Genomic DNA, 20,135 nt, shown 5'->3' with positions numbered 1-20,135 from the left:
TTGGATCAAAAGATCCTGCAATCTTGTCCGAGGAAAAGTATTTATAGGTCAACAAGCTTGCACCTAATCGAGATTTCAATAAGGAGGGGGGTAAGAAGAGGAATCTTAGACAAGGTCCTGAGTTGATTGTGAAATTTGGCATTGACACTCCACCAACACTCGCAAATATAGAATAACTAGGATTAAAACAAACCAATAAGAAGAGACAGCATGTCCCAAATAATTGGGGTTTGCTCTATAAAATTCATAATGCAAATATAAACTGTTCTTATTGTTTACACTTTACTTGTCTCAGCATATTGACATTTAATACATAATATGAATAACATAATATGAATAAATTCAATTCTCAAATTTGCAAAGTCTATTTCAAGCAGAGTGTCATCGCCAATTAATCAGCTTGGCTGCCCTGTCCTGATTCAACAACTTAACATGTAACATTACAGACATAAACTTGACGTCACCTGGGTGACACAAACAACTGCCCGTAGAGCTAACATCTGATGGTTGTGCAGATTGACCTTGGCCGCTTTGCAAATGTTCGCAAATTCAAAGAATCATGATTTTGGATGGACATTCTTTTACGGCGACCACTTGTTACTGCTGATCTACAAGGGCTTATCTGAAAGACCACTGTATTTCCTCTAGTGTTCTTCCCTTGGTCTCCGGAACCCAAAGAATCACAAAGACTAGAGTGAAAATGCTCACAACCGAGTAGATGGTAAAGGTTCCTGTTGAATAAGGTAATGGGTTGAATAAATGAAACTTTCGAAGATACTACTAGCTAGCAAACATCTAGTTGCAGAAACACATATAAGTGCTTATGCATGTAAACTGCATGCATTTCTACAAAGGTCGTGTGCATGCGTAGGCACGCGCGCGCATGTGTGTGTGTGTGTGTGTGTGTGAGAGAGAGAGAGAGAGAGAGAGAGAGAGAGAGACCTCCACTGCTCCAACTCAACATTAAATTTGCTGTCATTGTAATCGCCCATGATGTCAGCCAGTTGGCAAGGGTTGCTACACTGCCAGCAAGGCTCTTAATGTTAACAGGAAGTATCTGAAAAGACACAATGGTACATGATTAGCCTGTGCATAGTTAAAATTTACAAATGTAGATTGCCAACAAATCTGCTCTCATATTTATCATGCTATAGACATAATTCTCTGTTTTGATGCATGAGAGATCTATATTAGGCAGTATGCAATATTGGTGCTACTGCATTTCCCTAATATGATAAAACTGCCCTCTTTGATGTGGGCGAAGATTGATATGGTACAATAAATGTGCTAATAACTTGTTGAACCATAAACTTATTTAACTAAAAATAACTAGTGTTGAACAAAACTTGGCCATCAAAATTAGTTCCAGTACTTCAACCACGTGTGCATCATCTACCAATACTAATGCCTTCCCATTTCTTAAATTCCTTAGGATTTACTGTATACACAATAATAATGCTTTTTCTTGCAATTAGCAATTATGTGTGTTCAAAATTTACTTATACACTAGCAAATAAACAAGTCAACTTGATAATATATATATATATAATCAACATACTACACAATTAGATAGTTTTAACATGTTGTTTATGTAAATGCATAGAGTATATATTTGTATAAGCAATTTATCTGCAGACAAACATACATATGGTGTATAAAGTATAAGCACCTTTTTATAAACTTGAGCCAGAGGAACATAAGCAAGGCACTTAACCGACATAGTAGTCCACAATTATATATCCTATAAGCTGCATAAAGTATAGCCAATCGAAACCCCCGAGAGGATTCGGCAAACCAACTACTCCAATAGAAAATTAATTTCTACATGAAAAGCATAAAAGCAGTAACAGCTCATCCTTTCTAAGAGTGGCATAAGAGTGATACAGTAACAACTCTCCTATATTTACTAAAACAATGGATAAGTGCAATATAAATACAGTAATGGCTCCTCTATATGTATTGTTTGTGTATGCTTGACTAGATTTGTTGCATCTGTCAGAGAACTTGTAATGCCAAATTATGTTGATAAATTATCAAGAATAGATCTTGATTATCTAGCGCACACAAAAAAGTATACAAGAAACTCCATACAAATGCACATATACTAGAAATCATCCAAAAATCGTAATGGTTTATTGGTTTTCACTACAAACCCTACTCTAAAGTTAGGATTTCCCATTAAAAAAAAACAAAAGCTTACAATTTCACTAAACTAAAAGTGGAATAAGATTTGACAGTATATCTAGTTTTATATTCCGATAGTAAAATATAACTGGATAAGTGAAAATTTCATATTTGATCTCACCAAAAATGATAATCACATGATGAGCCAACAAATGCATTTCTAGTGAATTTAGCATGTACTTCTTAGCTTATCACATATGCAAATCGACAAATCAATCATATAATCAAACTTAAATCCTAAATTATGATGCAAACACATTAGAATATCATCTACAGACAAACATACATTTAATACAGAAGGGAATGCATGGGAATCAAGCTGGATCTTTTTAACGACGAGATCAAGGGAAAGTGAAAATCCACATCACCATGTTCATTCGAGGTCAAATTTGTTCTTTATTAGCACAGAAGTTATTTATAAGACATGACCATACCTCTGACATAATTATCCATGGAATGGCACCTAACCCAAGAGAAAAGGCAATCACATAAGCCTAGAGGAACAAAAACAGTTCAAATTAGTAGAGAGCATCTAACTGCTCGAAATATTGCAATAAAGCAAAACTTCAAATGGAAAGCATACCACAAGTCCAACCAATGAGAGTATGCTTAATACATAATGTATGTGAGAATCTTCAGGAACAACTCCCTGGGTCCAAATAGAGAAGTATGAAATGTTAATTTCATGCTAAGAAATCTGCTTCCTAAATTTTCCAGTATCAGATAATAAGCATGCAATACAACTAGAGGCAAAAGAGTATCTGTTCAAACTTCAATCAGCCTACCACCACCTACCTCCATGAAAAATGCAGCAGCAACAAGAATAAGGCTAACAGTCATTCCAGCTGTAGAGATCTAAAACAAAAAACCAAACTTACTTATTGGCTGATAGTCACAATAGCTTTGCAGATTAAGATATAGTTTTCCCTAGAACTTACAATAAGGAGAATTCTTCGACCAGCTTTATCAAGCAACCAAGTTGTTACTCCAGTGGCAAGAACCTGAAAAGTACCGTGCCAATAAGTACTTTACTGGAACATCCAAGGAACCAAGATAAAAAATTCCATGTCCATATTTTCTTGTTGAGATGACAACATTGTACCTGAATAGCCCCAAGACCACATGTGGCTAAGTTACTATTTGTAAGCCCTGTCAAGATAGAAAAAATCTGAAAAGGATCAAATCTGAGAAACTGTACACATCTCATTAACTTGGGGCACTAATATTCAAAACACCAGGCATATGGACACAGATAACAGAAGTCGAGGTGAAATTGAAAATTTTATCTAGTAATGATTAACAATATAGACTGAACAGATTGCTGTTTAAGGACACTCCAATATAAGGAATGAAGATATATGATGCTTAAAATTTGCAAAACTTACCTGCAGCTTTGAAAATGCTGCTGGCATAAAATAGGATGCCATTGATTCCACTTAGCTGCTGCAGTACGAGTAGACCAATTCCAAGCTGAATCAATAGGAAGAAACATCGTTAAACACCAAAGGTACACAGTATCAGTTTAGAATCTTTAGATGTAACAATGGACAAATGAATAACAGCAGGAAACCGAACCATCAGAGGAGTGCGATATCTTTTTTGCTTCAGATCTGAAAAGCGGATTGTAGTCCTTTTGTTTGCTGATGCCACTGCTCTCTGCAAAGGTTGATTCAAATTATAGCTTGGTTTGGTACCTTCATAAGGTGCGTATAGCTAAAAATTTGATGGAACTTTTTTATCTGGTCAAAGAATATTGCTTACCAATTTTGATTACTTTATAGTTTATATTACTCAGAAACAAAGAAGTTTAATGGTTACCTTGATTTCATTCACTTCCACAGTGATGTCAGTGTCAAATCCCCTCAAAACTTGTAAGGAAGCCTCAAAATCTTCCATCATACCCATCTTGGCCTATGTAGAGAGGAGAAAACTATTTTAATGGGTTTCCAATTCTTGTTGAAAAAAAAACAGTAGCCAGTAAATCTTACCAGCCACCTCGGAGACTCTGGGATGAAGAATAGACCAGGTATGAGGATCGTGCAGGGTATAATTCCTAAAAACATGGTAGGTCAGAAATTATTGATCAGTTATTCTAGCAGAAACTACAACTTATATAGGTAAGGAAGAAATCACAGCAATATTAGCATTTAGCAATTCCAAGTTAAGATGCTAAAATTTTTGCCATCTTACCCATCACAGCAAGGATTCTCCATGGAACAAACATACCCAGCGTGTAAGCAAGCAAGATACCAATTGTCACAGACAGCTACACAACAAGGAGGATCATCATGAATAAAATGCAAAGCCACCTGATGATGATATCTAAACAATAAGAATCACGTTACAAGGATCAGCTGTTGGGAGGCGGTAACACACCTGATTCACCGATCCGAGGGCTCCTCTCATGTTCTGTGGAGATATCTCTGCTATATAGACGGGCACCTAATATCATTGAACAGGGCAATGAACAAGAAAGCCAAGATAAAATAAAATAACTACTTTCTAAAATGAACAAATAAAAGAAACGATTTTCTCCAACCGTATAGGAGATTACACCGACTCCAAATCCTTCCAGCAACCGCCCCATATACAAGAACGAAGAATCCTTGTAGAACAAAAAATAAATAAATAAATAACTGCAATAAATCAGGAGAAATCCAAAAGGACGATAATGGAAAACAAAGAAGAAAACCTCACTTTCGCGAAGGATATGGCAAGCCAGCCAATGATGTTAGGAATGGAGGCGATCATTAAGGACTGCAAAACAAATCATCATGTTCATTACCCATAAAAAATCACGTATTCCTAATCCTGCTAGCTATAAGAGATTCCAAGATGCAAGCTTTCTTACCCCTTTCCTTCCAATATACTCCGCGATCTGTCCACTTGCAATTGCGCCAACCATGGCACCCACGTTGGAGAGAGAACCAAAGATCGAAAACTAACACAAATCCACATCCCAAAGCCAATCAAATCAACACAATATATGCCAAACTCGGAGCAAGGAAACGACGAAACGAATTGGATCGAGATCGGATACCTCGGAGAGGGAGAGGCCAAGGTCCCTAATGATGTCATCCTGGGTCGGGGAGGAGTAACCCCCAGTGAATCCGAACTGGATTGGTCCCAGCGCGACGATTAGAGTGCAGAGGAAGGCGGAGATGGAGGAATCCCGGATGACGGAGGCGGACGAGCCCATCTTATCCATCAGACTCGATTGCCTCGAGCCCATTCCCATCCGATACCAGCTCCCAGTATGGAGGAAGGGCTTCCGCAAATCCGACGACCGCCCATCCTCGCTTCCACTCTCCTCGCCTCTAAAGCTCATTTTTTCTTCTCTATTTCCCTTCCAATTGGATCAAAGAGTGAGAGGAGGAGGAGGAGGAGGAGGAGGAGGAGTAGGAGAGGAAGACGAGAGGATAAAGACCAAAAAGGAGGAGAGATGGCAGGATGCACAAAGGAAGGTGGAGCCCACTGTTGGTGATGAGCTGGATAAAAACTGAAGGTTTCAGTTGTCCTCTTTGGTCGCACGCGGCGCGCGTGTGCATGGACAGATGGATAACATAAATTAAGCTAGGGATTCTATTGGATCTGTTCTGTTCGTAAATAATTAAAATTAATCCATCTGAATTAGTTTTTTTTTTTTGTTTTAATAGACGATGGATCGATCTAAGACCAACTCATCTTTTATTAGTAGTACTATAACAGATTTAAGACAAGTGTTAAATATTACAATTAGTTTTAAGAGTAGCGCTAAGTGCGCGTACTCAGTACGGGTATTCTATATATACAGCATCCATACAAAGGGGAGAGACTTTTTGCTCTAATAATTGGAGTTAAAGTGGACCAAGAGTCTTGATTTTATCACCAATTTTTTTAAAAAAAAATATTATAATTTATAATTACATTCTTTAACATAACCGCTATTAAAATTATTGTGCTCCTTTAAAATGTTAAATACATCTAATAATTTAAGAACTATTCAAACGTATCTTATTTTATACAACATAAAATATATTTTATTAATATTTTATATTTTAAATTAAAAATATTTAGCCATCGTAAAGAATGTAGTGGCACTCATAATAATTTCAAAGCTTTCAGTAATAATTAAGCAAAAATTCTTTCACTTCTCTTAGAGTATTAGATTAGAGTATTTTGGCTTGGTGTATTTGATTAGATAAGCGAGACTTAAAAGTCATGCGTCCAAATCTCGGAGTAATAGGGAGTGATTTAGTTCTAGTCTATCTTTTTGCCAGAAAACTCATGATGAGATATCAATATTATTCGATGCATAATTGATGAATTTGATAGGCGGAGAATAGATACAAAATCCAGCAGTGCAGATGCAGATGCTTTTTCCCATTTCCATAGCTAATGGTTTTGACTGGTAGTTCAACAACGATAAACATTAATATTATTTACATTATTATTGATTACTATTATATCTTTTTGTTATATTATCAAACAAATCTGAAACATATCACTCGCAAATCAAGTGAATAGCTGCTATATAATATGTTTACTTTTATATTTTAGAGAGAATAATAATAATAGTTTAAGAGGATCTAAATATAATTACCACTTAAGAAATAGAATGATTGGTTAAAGATGTCGTTAAAATAAATAAAAGAGGTGTAAGGTAGAGTTTAGATGTAAATTTAATTATCCCTATTCCTTTCTCACACGACAAACTTTAATGATTAAACGGCGTTAGCTGGACAGTCAAAAACAATGAACACTCGATGGGGTTTTTTTTATTTCCACGTGTGAAATTAAAAAGAGCCGTCCAAATCTTGTAGCAATTATTATGCTAATCATTTAAATGCATGTGTATATAATTCAATTGACTTAATCGCCATTAAAATCTATAGATTGTATTATTACGTGATCGTCAGATCGTCCCAATAGGCTAATGAGATTCAAAGGTACAGATTAGATCCAGAGGTCGATTAATTAGTCTTTTCTTTACAAACACAATATCTAGTGACTTTGATAAATAGAGAGAGAGAGAGAGAGAGAGAGAGAGAGAGAGAGAGACAACAAAACCAAAAAGAGACAAGCCATATTGTTGGAGTGGGTTTGAGACTAAAAAGGGATAGACAGGATGAGGATGTATAGATTATTGTAGTTATTGCTATCTAATTGGCCTCGTTATTCTATCTAAATTTGTTAGGTCTTTTATTTTTTGAGAAAATACTCGTAGATTAAGATAATCTTTTAACGTTTATGGATTCCAACAAGAATGCATGATACATAAAGGATTAGAAAAAAATAGAACGATGACTCTTTGACACAAGTAATACACTTGACCTATAATAGATAATATTATAATTTAATCTAAATGATCAAAACCCGGAGGCACAACACAATAGTAAAACAAAGGACGGTTTAAAAAAATTTCGAGAGCAAAGAATCTCAAGTTCGGCATTAGCCCAACAATTCAAAATATGACCCGAAGAATCCAGAAAGACAAAAAAATAAATATAAAAGAACACAAATTAAAGAAAGAAAAACTTACTATACTCTAGTACCACAAAAAAAGTATAACATTTGTATTCAAATAAATACATACGTTGGCAAGCACAGACTAGTATAAGCTAGGTAAATGAAAGGTGGTTGGAGAATTAGAGCCGTTTCGGCCGAGCATTTTACCTTGCGCTCAAAATATAGGATGCAGAAATATGACACGTGGAAAAACAAAGCCCAGGAATAGAAACAAGTGCTAGAGGACGATTCCCTTTTTTTTATTAAGCGCCAAATGTAATAAAATTCTCTTCTATTTGTAATATAACAAAAATTTAACTCCTACAGCTAAGCTAAGGGGTGGAAAAGAAGAGATACATTCTCAAAATTTTAACTCCAATGGGCTCCCTTAAACTACTTGATCTGAAACATAGGACAAGAAATTTGATAACTAATGAATAAGTAATCTATTTATTAAATTGCTAATGGCTCTCAATTTTTAGCTATTATTTATTTTTTAACTTATTTATAATATGATAGTATTATGACTTGTGAGTTCTATAGTATCTCTTACTCGTTCAATTATTTATGATAAAGCTAGTTAAGCTCTAAATGGACTAAATGAGTTGTCTTCTGAAAGAGCCAGACTTACCTCGTTAAGCCAAATCGAGTCGAACATGAGTTGGTTCGAATCATATTCGAGCTGAACACGGGATAAGGTTTTAGCTTATTTTTTTTCCAGCTAAGCTCATGTTGGAGTTTGATAAATTTAATTTCGAGAGTTGGACGTGAACAAAGCTCATATCACCTGGATTGCTTTAGGCTGGTATGGGCCAAACTTGAGATTTTAATAAACACGGGCTTCTTAATTAATGGGCCAAACCCATCCTATGACTTAGTAACTTGGAGATAAAACCTGTTAATATAAACACGGTAAAAAGTAAAAATAAAAAGAAGAGCCCACGAAGGGGAAAACTAGCTCCAATTATTGTATTCTTTTATTTTTTATTTTAAATCACTCTCTCTTTCTCTCTCCGTCTCTCTCTCTCTTTCCCCAGGCATGACCCATCATCATCATCCCCTCTTCCCCCAACCCCTTGCCCACACCCAGACCCAAACCCACCTCCTCCACCTCCTCTCTCCCTCCTCCTCCTCCATGGGGGAACAAACCCTCTCCCAAACCCCTTCCTCCACTACCCAATCTCTCTCCCCTCCTCCTTCCTCCTCCCCGCTCCCACCCCAACTCCCAACCCTCCTTCCCCTTCTTCCCCAAAAGACCTTTGTGTAGCCAACCCCCCCTCTTCCAAGCTCCCCTTCCGCCCTAAAAAGATCCGCAAGCTCTCCTCCTCCTCCGATCCCTCCTCCAAGAAGCCCGCCACCAGCAACCGCCTCGTCGCCGTCGGTCGCCCCCTGTCCGCTGACGGCGAGGTAGCCGCCGCCCTCCGCCACCTACGCGCCGTCGACCCCCACCTCTCCGCTGTCATCGACGTCCACGAGCCCCCTACCTTCCAGTGCTTCCAGCCTCCGTTCCATTGCCTCGCTCGCAGTATCCTGTACCAGCAGCTCGCCTTCAAGGCCGCCGCCTCCATCTATGCCCGCTTCCTCTCCCTCTGCGGCGGCGAGGCCGGCGTCGTCCCCGAGGCCGTCCTCGCCCTCTCCCCCCACCAGCTCCGCCAGATCGGTGTCTCCGGCCGCAAGGCCGGGTACCTCCACGACCTCGCCCGCAAGTACCATACCGGGATCCTCTCCGACGGCTCCATTGTCGCCATGGACGATCGATCCCTCTTCTCCATGCTCACCATGGTGAAGGGGATCGGCGCCTGGTCCGTCCATATGTTCATGATCTTCTCTTTGCACCGCCCCGATGTGCTCCCCGTCGGTGACCTCGGTGTCCGGAAAGGCGTGCAGCTTCTTTATGGGCTCGAGGACGTGCCGCGGCCGTCGCAGATGGAGCAGCTCTGCGAGCGGTGGAGGCCGTATAGGTCGGTCGGGGCTTGGTATATGTGGCGACTCGTGGAGAACAAGGGTGGACCCACGGTGGCGTCGACGGCCGGAACCGTCGAAGTACAACAACAGCAGCAGCAGGCGCAACTTATAGATCCTATTCAGATGCTGCCTAGTCTTGGGTGAAAACCCCGGCGGAGATTCCTGGTACTATACCTTTTTCATTGCAGCTGGCTTGTTGAGATAGCTGTTAATTCTTGCTTCTTTCCCTTGTCTGTCCAATTGGCTGAACTACTGCCTGTTTCTTGTTGGCTGCGTCTTTCATATATTATTATGTCATGCTCAGACCTCAGTATTGTATTGCTCATAAACTGGAGAACTTGCAAAAGGGTAATTTATGTAGTTCAATTTATGATGGGATAAGTTTGGCAGTTCCTCTGAATTTTGAATTTTTTTTTTGTTCCCTCTCAATTATTATGCATTAAATTAAAGGTTTCTTACTATGTCGTTCCTTTTAGATTTCTATGAAGTATGAGCACCAAGTAGAGATTTACACTTGCCTTGAATCCAATAGAGCTGCATTTTCCTGCGAGAAAACGTTTTAAGTCACCTGTATGGTTGTGATCATATTGTTCTTGTTGATTTTTTAACTTCAATCTTACAAATGTTAACACTTGATAGCTGTTTGTACGCTTTATTTTTCTCCTCTTAGGGTATAAAGGAAGAGGTGTTCTCTCTTTATACAGATCATAATATGTTTTTAATTAATATTATCCAATGGCTTACCAAATTACCAAATAGAATTGTACTGGGATTAGTTCTTGATACACAGACTTCCTATATGAGTTTGATATATCTAACCTGTTACTTTTCAGATCATTCCTTTCATGTTCCTTATAATAGTTATAATATGACCTTTGCAGTTTGCACAATAGGTAAGCATTCATCTATGACTATGCTTTGTTTATCTTTTCTTCAACACTTTAAGAAAGTTATCTGAATCTTTTTTCTAATTAAAATATGGTTCCATTCCTTTCTGAAGTAGCAAAGATATTAGGAGTTACACTGTTGCTTTGTGTGGATTCAGAAAAAACTTGTCCATGCTTATGGCTTGACAAACCAACAAATGGTATAGTGCAATTTGGTGCAGTGGAGATGTCTGACGGGTGACTAGGCAGTAATGATTGGACTAGATGGTCCCCAAAATCTTAGAAGGTTCTCTATTTGTTCTACTGATTAGCCCCACATAATTATTTATTTGGAGTTTGGTTATCGTACCATAGAGACTTTATTTTGATTAGATTACCATGGGATCATGCAAAGCTATTAGCTATATGGTACATGCCACATAGTCATGTGTCAAATAATTGACAAGCTTAAGATAATTACCAAAGAAAAGCCATATGAATGGAAACAGAAGAGTAAAGGGATATTATTGTGATTTGTGACGGTCTCAAACCAATTATGTGAATTTGTTCTATACTTCTATTCATGCTTTCTCATCATAATAGTGTCTTAGGACTATCCAAAATCAGAATTATTTTGTTACCAACCTGTTAACCCCACGTGCCAATGTGTTTTTCCATGTGCAGCACATGTCTTCCAACCTGAGGGTCCTCAATCTATTGGAATCATCTTTTAAAACATAAATAGTAACCTTGAACTGTACATAATTAATTTGTTAAAACTATATCTAGGGTAAGGCCCATGTCTTCCTTGGCAGACCATCAAGAATATGTGACATATCAGTCACATAAGTTTACATAACCAGATTGATATATTTACAAAGGAATAACTACCAGCAAGCTTATGCTACTTACATGTACTTGTGGTTGTAGAATGCTGTCCAGCAATTCTCTTTAAGGTCTAGTTGCAGTTCTGTATCTAATCAAAGAGTTAGACTCATGCCCACTTAAGTAGTCCTCAACCAGGAAAAAAATGAATTAGGAAATAAGGAATGCCTGATATGCTACATAAAGCAAAAGTATGACTCACTATACATATGGAAAACATCGTTCAATAAGTGAGAGGAATCAATAACAATACGACCGACCAAGCTTAGATATGTCAAATGGACAAATACATACATAATGGATAGGGTTGATATTTCATATTCGGAAACTGGTATGCCCTGTCTTTCTTCGTGGACGTAAATAATTCAATTCTCATTCATGAATGGTTCGTCTCAGTGATCTCATTTAATTTACTGTTCTTTGCAGATTTCTTTAGCCTCTCTAGCTACTGTAATGTTTCATTTTGCTAGGATGGCTCTTGCTTTTTCATGGTCAATACCAGTTCAAATGGCTGACATATTTGGGATTATTGGATTTTAGACGACCTTTGTTAGTACTTAATTATCTTGAATATATCAGTCATGTGTTCTTCTTGATTGTGTTTTTTAAATAACATTTTGACCCTGATGAACCTCGTAGTGGAGTTTGAACACACACGAAGTTCTCACCATCTGTCAGAGGAAAAGGAACAAACTGATCTTTTACAACAAAAGCATTTGAAATTCTGATTCATTGGGGAGAAAGAGATGGCTTTTTCCAGATGGATTCTTTTTCTGTCTATCTGTACAGAAAAATTATGAAAAAAATGTTGAAATCTTATGCTAGTAGGATTTATCTTTCAAGAGTTAAATGGTTGGATTGTTTCTATCTCTTTGAAGAATATAAGATGGCATAATTGATTTGAATTTACTGCAATGCTTAGATGCCTTCATTTTATATCATTCTTTTGTCACTTTTGTGTGAAAATCAAAATAGATTTTTCTGTGTCTTTTCTGTCATACTTTTAGAATTCAAGATTGTTGATAAGCTAAAGAATATATGTATTTTAAATGCAATTGGACTTTTCCATTAAAATGACCTGATAAGTGGAATAATGCGAGCCCTGCCCATTTGATATGTATCCTTGGAGTCTCATTGTTACTGTATATATTTGATTTCCTTGCTTCTACTGAATAGTGAATCCTTCAGTTATTTCCAGCTATGCAGCAATTACTTCTGTACAATGCTATAGTAATATCAATGTCACAAGGATGCTTCCTCAGGTGACCAGTTTTTTCAGCATAGCTAAATGTTCTCTACTTTACTTAAAACTGCTGTGAAATACTTTGGTGTTGCCGAGAATTCAGAAACTCACGCTTTTTTCTTTGACAAACAGGCCGCGGCCCTTATTTTATTGAAACTTAAAAGTCGCAATTTTTTACTAAGATTAACCACAGATAAAACATTAGATAGAAACTTGAGCTTTTAAAGTTATTTTTTGTGATTTATCCTTTTATTCAATCTTCAGGAAGCACATTCTTTAGCTAAAACCCTAGAAGTTAATCTGTAATAGTTGAGGAGATCTAAAGCATTGGAATATGGTGTTTCAGAATCATTTAGACAAATTTTGAATTTTCTGTTGTCCCCGATTTAATTCTGTAGTACTTTATAACCTTTCTTGAAAGGTAGCTGATGTTCAGAGCCTTCCTTCCAAGATCTCCCTTGTTATACTTTTAGCAATTTATTCCAGAGTTTTGACAGATCTTTGCCCTACTCTATGGCTTTCTACTTTTCTGTTGGTTGCTCTTACCTCCACTTGTAGTGTCTTAGTTCTTATAGCTCCTTCCAGATCATCTCTCAGCCTATTTCAGGCTCCAGCCATGCGCTATATGTTTGCATTATATATAGTGATAGAAATGACTTTCAATGATGTAAATAGAACCTATGCAAATAGTTTTGTTTGTTTGATTATTGGTTATGACTAATCTGTCCGCTAAACTGAAGTATTTGAGATAGTGGGCATTAATATACAACATTATTTCGTGGCCCATGGTTGTGTGGCTGTGCATCTTTGATGTTGTTACATGCTAGGTTCAAGTTGCATGGGAAATATATTATAGTGCATGGATATATGATGGATGTAGGCATGCTTTATTCAACAAACCTAGCTCTCAGAGGTCCATGGTGAGCTTTAGATTTTTGTGCTATTGAGATCTGATGTTCCCAACTCTTGCTTCTATCTTACATATTGCATGATATTTGGTGAAAGTTCTTATCTCTATAATATCATGAACACAGAAAGCTTTGCGATATTGCTAAGCAACCTTATCTAATGATGAGTTGTTTCCGACAATAACAATTGCTCTCAGGTTTATATACTGCAAGCTATATATATAAATTGCTCTGCCTTGAACTGAACTGACAAATTTTATGACTGATGACATGCTAATTTTCCTGACGAGTTCTCCAATTTTTGAGATGATTTAACAATTAGGATACCATATAATAGCCGAATGACTTGCAGAATAATTCCATTTCATAATAGCATTAGCAAATATGGACCAAAACATATGTTCTTTGCAAATAAAGGCTACTTTGACTTCGTAGTACATACATTTTGTTTGTAATGTGTATATTTTATATATCAATGTGTACGTCATTCTGGTTTATATACCAGGTAAATGCTTCTTGATATATGCTATATAGGGGCAAAATAGTAATTTTGAATTTTTTACTAAATTAATTTTTAAAAATTGTATAGAAAAGAGGAAAGAGAACGATGAATTAGCGTACTAGAAAAATTAATAATAATATTAGAATAAGTAGGCTTATTTTAAAAGGATGCTATTATATTTCACGAGTGAATGAGGCTTACTATTTTATTTGTGAAGCAACTAGTTTCCAAGATGCTATGAACTAGAGAGGGTATATACGTGGAAGGTTTTATCGAGATTATGATAGTGTAAACTAAATGTATTCTGTTTATGGATGCAAAAGCTGCTTCAGCCTTCCTATAGAAACAAATCCATTTGAGTCGGAATCGTTAATTTTGGACAGAGCTATCAAAATTACGTCGTATCTGCGGTCAGACAACTAGACCTAGTTGAACAACAATTTGTTCTTTTGTTTGAATCAAGCTCTTAAGCTTACGACATAACTACTTAACAGATGAGATAAGGATAGTAACCAGAGTTTTTTAAGTTTTGCTACCAAGGTAATAGCACAGTGTTGTTAAATATTATTGCAGTTATGAAGCTTATGTTACCTTTTTTTCCTTCTCAGAGGGAGGTGTGGGCTAAGCCCATTAGATCGATTCACGAGCGAGCCTGAACATAGGAAGAGGGTTTACGAAGGAGTATTCCAAAACTTTTCATGTATAGGAGGCGAGCGAGGCAGAGAACCGCCATTCACTTTGAATTAATGCCGGTAAAGGTATTGACAAGAAAAAGCCTTTTCATGTAAAGGACAATCTCCAAGACCCTTTAGGAGATCGTTTAGGGGGAGTCCCACTCCCTCCTGCTTGTAAGACAATTCATCTCTCTCGATCTCCTTTGAGAGATAAGGCGAGAAGAGAGCTTCGTTATAAAGCTTAGGTTCTAGGTTCAATTTATTTAGGATTGATAATATATATAATTTTGTAGCATTAATTATATTTTCACCCCCCCTCGAACTATGTCTACATGGACCTTGGAAATGATACGACAAGGGGCACGGAATAAGATGTCCCAGGGTAGTAGAGAGCAGGGCTAGGGTTTTGCCACGTCGTAACAGTCCATCAGATACTGTGGCGTACGGATGGTTGTGGGGTCCACGTTATTTGGACTATCGATTAACATTTAATACACCATTAGCATATGAAGCCTCGCCTTAATTAATTGGCCGGTTGAGGTGGTAACGTGACACGATTTGCTTGCTTTTGGAGTTGGGAGTTGCACGAAACCCGTCCAACCCGATCATGATTAATTCCAATCATACCTCTTAACGAATAATTTGCCGAAGATATCCAGGTGTTGCTGGATTGCTCGGCACCAACCAATTCTACAATGTCATTAATCCTAATTATTTGGAGTTTAACTATGTGGATTAGGTCCAGAAAAATAATGTGATCATTATTGTTTCGTCTGAATTCATATTTGCATTTTAATTTGGTTTCAAAATAGGGATTTTAATAAAAATAAAATGTCGCTGAAAACTTTTAAACAAATCATAGTTGCCATTATATTTCTTCAAAATATCATAATTAATATTTAGCTCTTTTAAAAAATATCACTATATTCGTTAAATCTAATTAGTCATAGTTAAAACAAAACTATTTACTTGTTATTTAAACTATTTAAAATTAATCTAAAATTATCTAATGTCACACCGTATTGTATGTCCGAAGAAAAACAGTGATAAATATTTTTATACTCTGAAAGAAGTGTATTTTGATTATTTATATCCATTTATTTACTTTAAAAAATAATTTGTTCGAAATATTTTATTAAAAGTGAAAAAGAGTCAAAATATTTTAGTGACAATTACGTTGTTTTTTTTATTAAAAAAAAACAAGTGATAATAATGCAGAAGAAATCCTTCAAAAATAATACAATATGAGACTTCTAAACCTACCATAAAGATGCATTATATTTGCCAAAACATATATATATATATATATATATATATATATATATATATATATTAGAGCGAGGGTGCCATTGTCTTCTTCCACAGCAGGTAGCATCGTCAAAGTTTGAATTCAAAATTTTTTGGGGTTTTCCGATTCGGGCAAGTTGGTTGATTTAATTAACTAGGTCTATACGACACGTTCTCTTCCATAATAAAAATAGAAATAAAAAATTAAAGTCTATACGACACGGAGTTTTAAGCACGAATGCACGGCTGGGTTAACCGCCACGTGTCAAGGGAAAGTGTGATCTGGTCAAGCTCACTAGGGTATTAATTAACACCTCGACCTGTCATTAGAGGGTGGAGCTTTACTTAATTAATTGGTTAGTTGACGTGATAACATGACATGATTTGATTGCTTTGGAAATGCAGCTCTAATGACCGCCTAATTTAACCATTCTTAATTCTAATGATGAATTTTATATTAGCATAACCGCTCAATCGCTGTCGTAATTTATTCAGATGGTATCCCTTAACAGTAATTAGAAAATATTATATACTGGGCACCAACCAAATCACTACACTATATTTAGCAACCTAATCCACTTCCGTAACCCACAGTTGCCAAGGTTTTACAGACTTAATTCTTCCTCTCATAATCTTCGGATTATCCACTAATTTCAAACGCAAGTTTTTATTTTTATTTTAACAGAACTGTACATCCACTTAACAAGAGATTAGCAATATTGTTCTTCTTACTAAATTCCTGGAAATGAGAATAAGATTAAGAAATTGTGGTTTTTATACAATTAAGCAAATAAAATCGTGGGTCATGGTATTGGATCATTCAACTCTTGAAAGTATGGCAGGACTTAGATAATTAAGCTCTTCTATCACATGTGATGAAATACTCAATTAGTCTACCTCTTCACACGTAGATGTGACACCAACAACTCGGGCCATCCACCACCAGTTGGAAGGAATTCTCTTCCAACCATCAAGCAACTCCCCAGAGTTCAACTTAATTTGAGTTCAAAATTTCCATGTATTTCTCATAATCTCCAAAACATTACACTCTAATCACAAAGAATACTTAGTTTTATGACGAGCATTAATTTATAAATCTTTAAAGCATTAACTAAGATACTGCTTGCTTGTTGAATGACGAAAGAATCGGATCATGTTTGAAAATCTAACTAGTTCTAACTATTCTCATACTATTTCGATCATTAAAAATAAAAACACACACTTTTGATGATTGAAATAGTGCTCAAGTGAAAGAACCAACCATCTTCCTCGACGTAGAATGTTTGCAAAGTGTTTACAGTCTTACAGATAAGGTTGTTTTATTTATCATTTAAATGTGCTTCGCCACCGAGAGCAAAAAAGTGCTTCCTCGATTAAATGCACCTCCTCGCACCAAAGGGACAACTTCGAAGGCACTCAGTCATCTAAGGCAACCTTTTGTGTACTAGTAGTAGGAGGAGTAGTAGTAGTAGTAGTACAGATGCTAAACCTCCTCTATCCCTATGTCATCCAAAGCTTATTTATGAACCCTAAGCTCATCTCTTTTCTTTGGGCCCGAGAGAGAGAGAGAGAGAGAGAGAGAGCAAAAAAAAAAACCAAAGGAAAATAAATGCAAAGACAATTTCACTGAAGATTGTAAAAGAAGAAGATAAATTGAAATGTAGCATAGCGTAATATAAATTAATTAAGAAGATATAGAAGAGAGTTCAAATTAACCTCCAACTCTCCTCCTATATACCCAAACATCAATGGAGTTGGGGTGTCGATCGATCTGGGCTCTCTAGGATTGTTGTTGTTCTTCTTCTTCTTCTTCTTCTTCTTGTTGATGGCTCTGGTGTTGCTTTACGTGCTTGTTGTTGTGCATCCAAACTTTGAGCACTTGCCTCCTCACTCCCACCTCCCTGCAAAACTCTTCTACCAACGCCTCGTCTTGCTTCGTAACCCTCCAACCCACCCGCTCCGCGAACCGCAGCATCTTCTCCTTCTGCTCCGGGGTAAACTTAGTTCGGAACCGCTTCCTCGACGACGACGACGACCCCGGCGCCGTCGCGTGACGCTCCTCGCTGGAGGACTCAGTGGTGGCGCCGCCGAAGGTGATGGGGTAGGGGATCTGGTGGTGAAGGTGGGGGTGGGGGTGGGTTTGGAGGGGCGGGAGCGGGAGGGGGAGGGAGAGCCGGGCGGAGTTGGGTAGTTGTTGGGGGTAGCTGTTGGCGTCCTTGCGGTGGAAGCTACGGTGGCACCCGCACGCGGCGCACTTGAGGGGGTCGTCGGCGGCGGGCATGAACTCGCCGCAGCCGTCCACCACGTGGCCGCCGGAGGCGGCCGCGTGGTTCCGGAGGCACTCACCATAGCGAGTAGTAGTGGTATTCTTATCCGAGATCGGAGGAATAGAAAAGGCGTCACCATTTCTAGAGCTACCTCCACCTCCACCTCCATCTCCATCTCTCTCTCCTCCTCCTCTAGTGGATAGTAGAGAAGATGACGGCTTGGAGAAAGCTGAGCTCCGAATCGGAGCCGGGTTGTAACCCAGAGAAGAAGAAGAAGGCGGCGTTATCTCCATCTCCTCATCATCTTGGTTCCTAAATTCCATCGTTAAAATTTCCCACTCAACGCATCAACAAGTAAAATCCCCGCGCTACCAAAATTTCCGATCCTTAATTGAGCTGGGATGGAGTTTCAAAACGATGAGAGAGAGAGAGAGAGGTGATAAGATCGGGTGTGATTAAAGAGGGAAGGGAAGGAGCCGACAGAGTCATGTTTCTCACTCGGCCTCCCCCTCCCACTTGCAAATTTGCAAATTGGTCCTATCTTTAATTAGAAATTAGAAATTAGAAATAATTAATATTATGATAGTTTTTCTCTTCATGGGTCGTACTCCTCTATTTGTGGACTGTATTTTGTGTGGTCTAAATTTGTTAACCTTAGCTGTATCACATAATAAATAAATGAAAGAATAAATCGTCATCATCATCTCTGCCTCTGTTGTACATAAAGGTACTACTACTACTACTGTCTTCGATTTCTTTTCTCTCTTCTTGTATCGCTAAGGCATGAGAGAAAGAAAAAGAGGCATTTACTACTGCTGGGAGGAGTGGAGGTCAGTCTTGTTGGTGTGTCAGGAAAATGGGTAGGGGCCCCACCCATTCATTCTTACCTCGTTGGCTTTTGCATTTCAATTTCACCCTCCTTACCTACGCCGGCCAAAATTGGTCCCTTATTATTGTAAGTCCTCTTTTGAGCTTAGATTCTCTTCCCCACATCTCAATGCAAATTTCACTTGAAATTTTCCTTTTTCCATATTAGTTAGCATTGGATTTAGCCAACTCAATCACATCGTTCTTAGGAGCATGAAATGTATTATGTCATCTAGAGAGGCATGAGTAGCTTGGACTGATTTGAAGGAACTAATTATTCAATTAAGATTTTTTTAATTATTAATAATAATTATTATTATTTATATTTTAACTTATGAATACTTATCATTTGAGCTTCGCACTCTTTAGAATTCGACATTATGAAAAATAACAAAATTGGCAGTCATTCATTCTCACAAGACAAAAATAACAACTTATCATCTTCCTCTCATTCAATATTCTCATTCATTCTCACTCACATGCTAGTAGTTCATTTATATTTTATTGATAATAATAATATCGTTCAAATAGTCTAAAAACTCGTTCAAATAATAATAATAAAATAAATTATTTTTTTTCAAAAATTATATAACTTTTCTATATAATTCGAGTTTACTGTTAAATGCTATCAACTTATGACCAATTACTCATCCAACGATTACTTCTAGAATATTGAATATCGATCTCCTATACTGTGACGACTATTTTGCACATGAGAGAAAGTTACTATTCAAAATGCATTGCGGAACTATAATAGTGCACTATTATATTTCTCAAAATGCAGAAGACTCCACAATGTCAAGTGTATGAATAAAATGAATTCATTCTTATAAAGACTTCTATTCTATTCATTGAAATGAATAGTTATGATGAAGAGATATGTTTATTCAAATAAAATGCAAAAATATATCATTCGCACACCTATATCACAACGAAGGGGTATATTTATTCGGTTAGAATTAATGAAGAGATGCACATCACATCGTCACGGTAAATAAAG

At 37.2% G+C, this 20,135-nt stretch overlaps 3 protein-coding genes across 3 annotated transcripts; 1 reads left to right on the top strand and 2 right to left on the bottom strand.

The window, feature by feature from the left end:
• Window positions 1-210: 210 nt before the first annotated feature.
• On the bottom strand, window positions 211-5,612 carry LOC140798195 (sugar transporter ERD6-like 6). The gene is made up of 17 exons (XM_073151961.1): window positions 5,225-5,612; window positions 5,036-5,125; window positions 4,882-4,941; window positions 4,724-4,789; window positions 4,561-4,626; window positions 4,375-4,450; window positions 4,173-4,237; window positions 4,003-4,095; window positions 3,760-3,840; window positions 3,570-3,654; window positions 3,287-3,333; window positions 3,123-3,185; window positions 2,980-3,039; window positions 2,768-2,833; window positions 2,619-2,678; window positions 943-1,057; window positions 211-731 (listed from the first exon to the last, which is right to left on the bottom strand). Exons 1-17 carry the CDS (start codon window positions 5,510-5,512, stop codon window positions 619-621), a joined length of 1,494 nt encoding a protein of 497 aa, XP_073008062.1. The 5' UTR covers window positions 5,513-5,612; the 3' UTR covers window positions 211-618.
• A 3,052-nt stretch (window positions 5,613-8,664) lies between these two features.
• On the top strand, window positions 8,665-13,139 carry LOC140797171 (alkylbase DNA glycosidase-like protein mag2; the record flags this gene model as incomplete). Its single annotated transcript, XM_073150450.1, has 2 exons — window positions 8,665-9,801; window positions 12,027-13,139. A coding segment is annotated over one exon (1,116 nt), but the record flags the coding sequence as incomplete, so codon positions are not given.
• A 4,468-nt stretch (window positions 13,140-17,607) lies between these two features.
• On the bottom strand, window positions 17,608-18,796 carry LOC140797844 (zinc-finger homeodomain protein 6-like). Its single transcript, XM_073151526.1, has one exon. It carries the CDS (start codon window positions 18,589-18,591, stop codon window positions 17,782-17,784), a length of 810 nt encoding a protein of 269 aa, XP_073007627.1. The 5' UTR covers window positions 18,592-18,796; the 3' UTR covers window positions 17,608-17,781.
• Between the last annotated feature and the right edge of the window lie 1,339 nt (window positions 18,797-20,135).

This window comes from Typha latifolia, chromosome 11 (assembly GCF_019914945.1).
Source record: "Typha latifolia isolate L0001 chromosome 11, TyphaL0001v2, whole genome shotgun sequence".
NCBI classification, from domain to species: domain Eukaryota; kingdom Viridiplantae; phylum Streptophyta; class Magnoliopsida; order Poales; family Typhaceae; genus Typha; species Typha latifolia.
The sequence above is the reverse complement of the archived record's forward strand: the minus strand, read 5'-3'. Positions and strand labels throughout refer to the sequence as shown.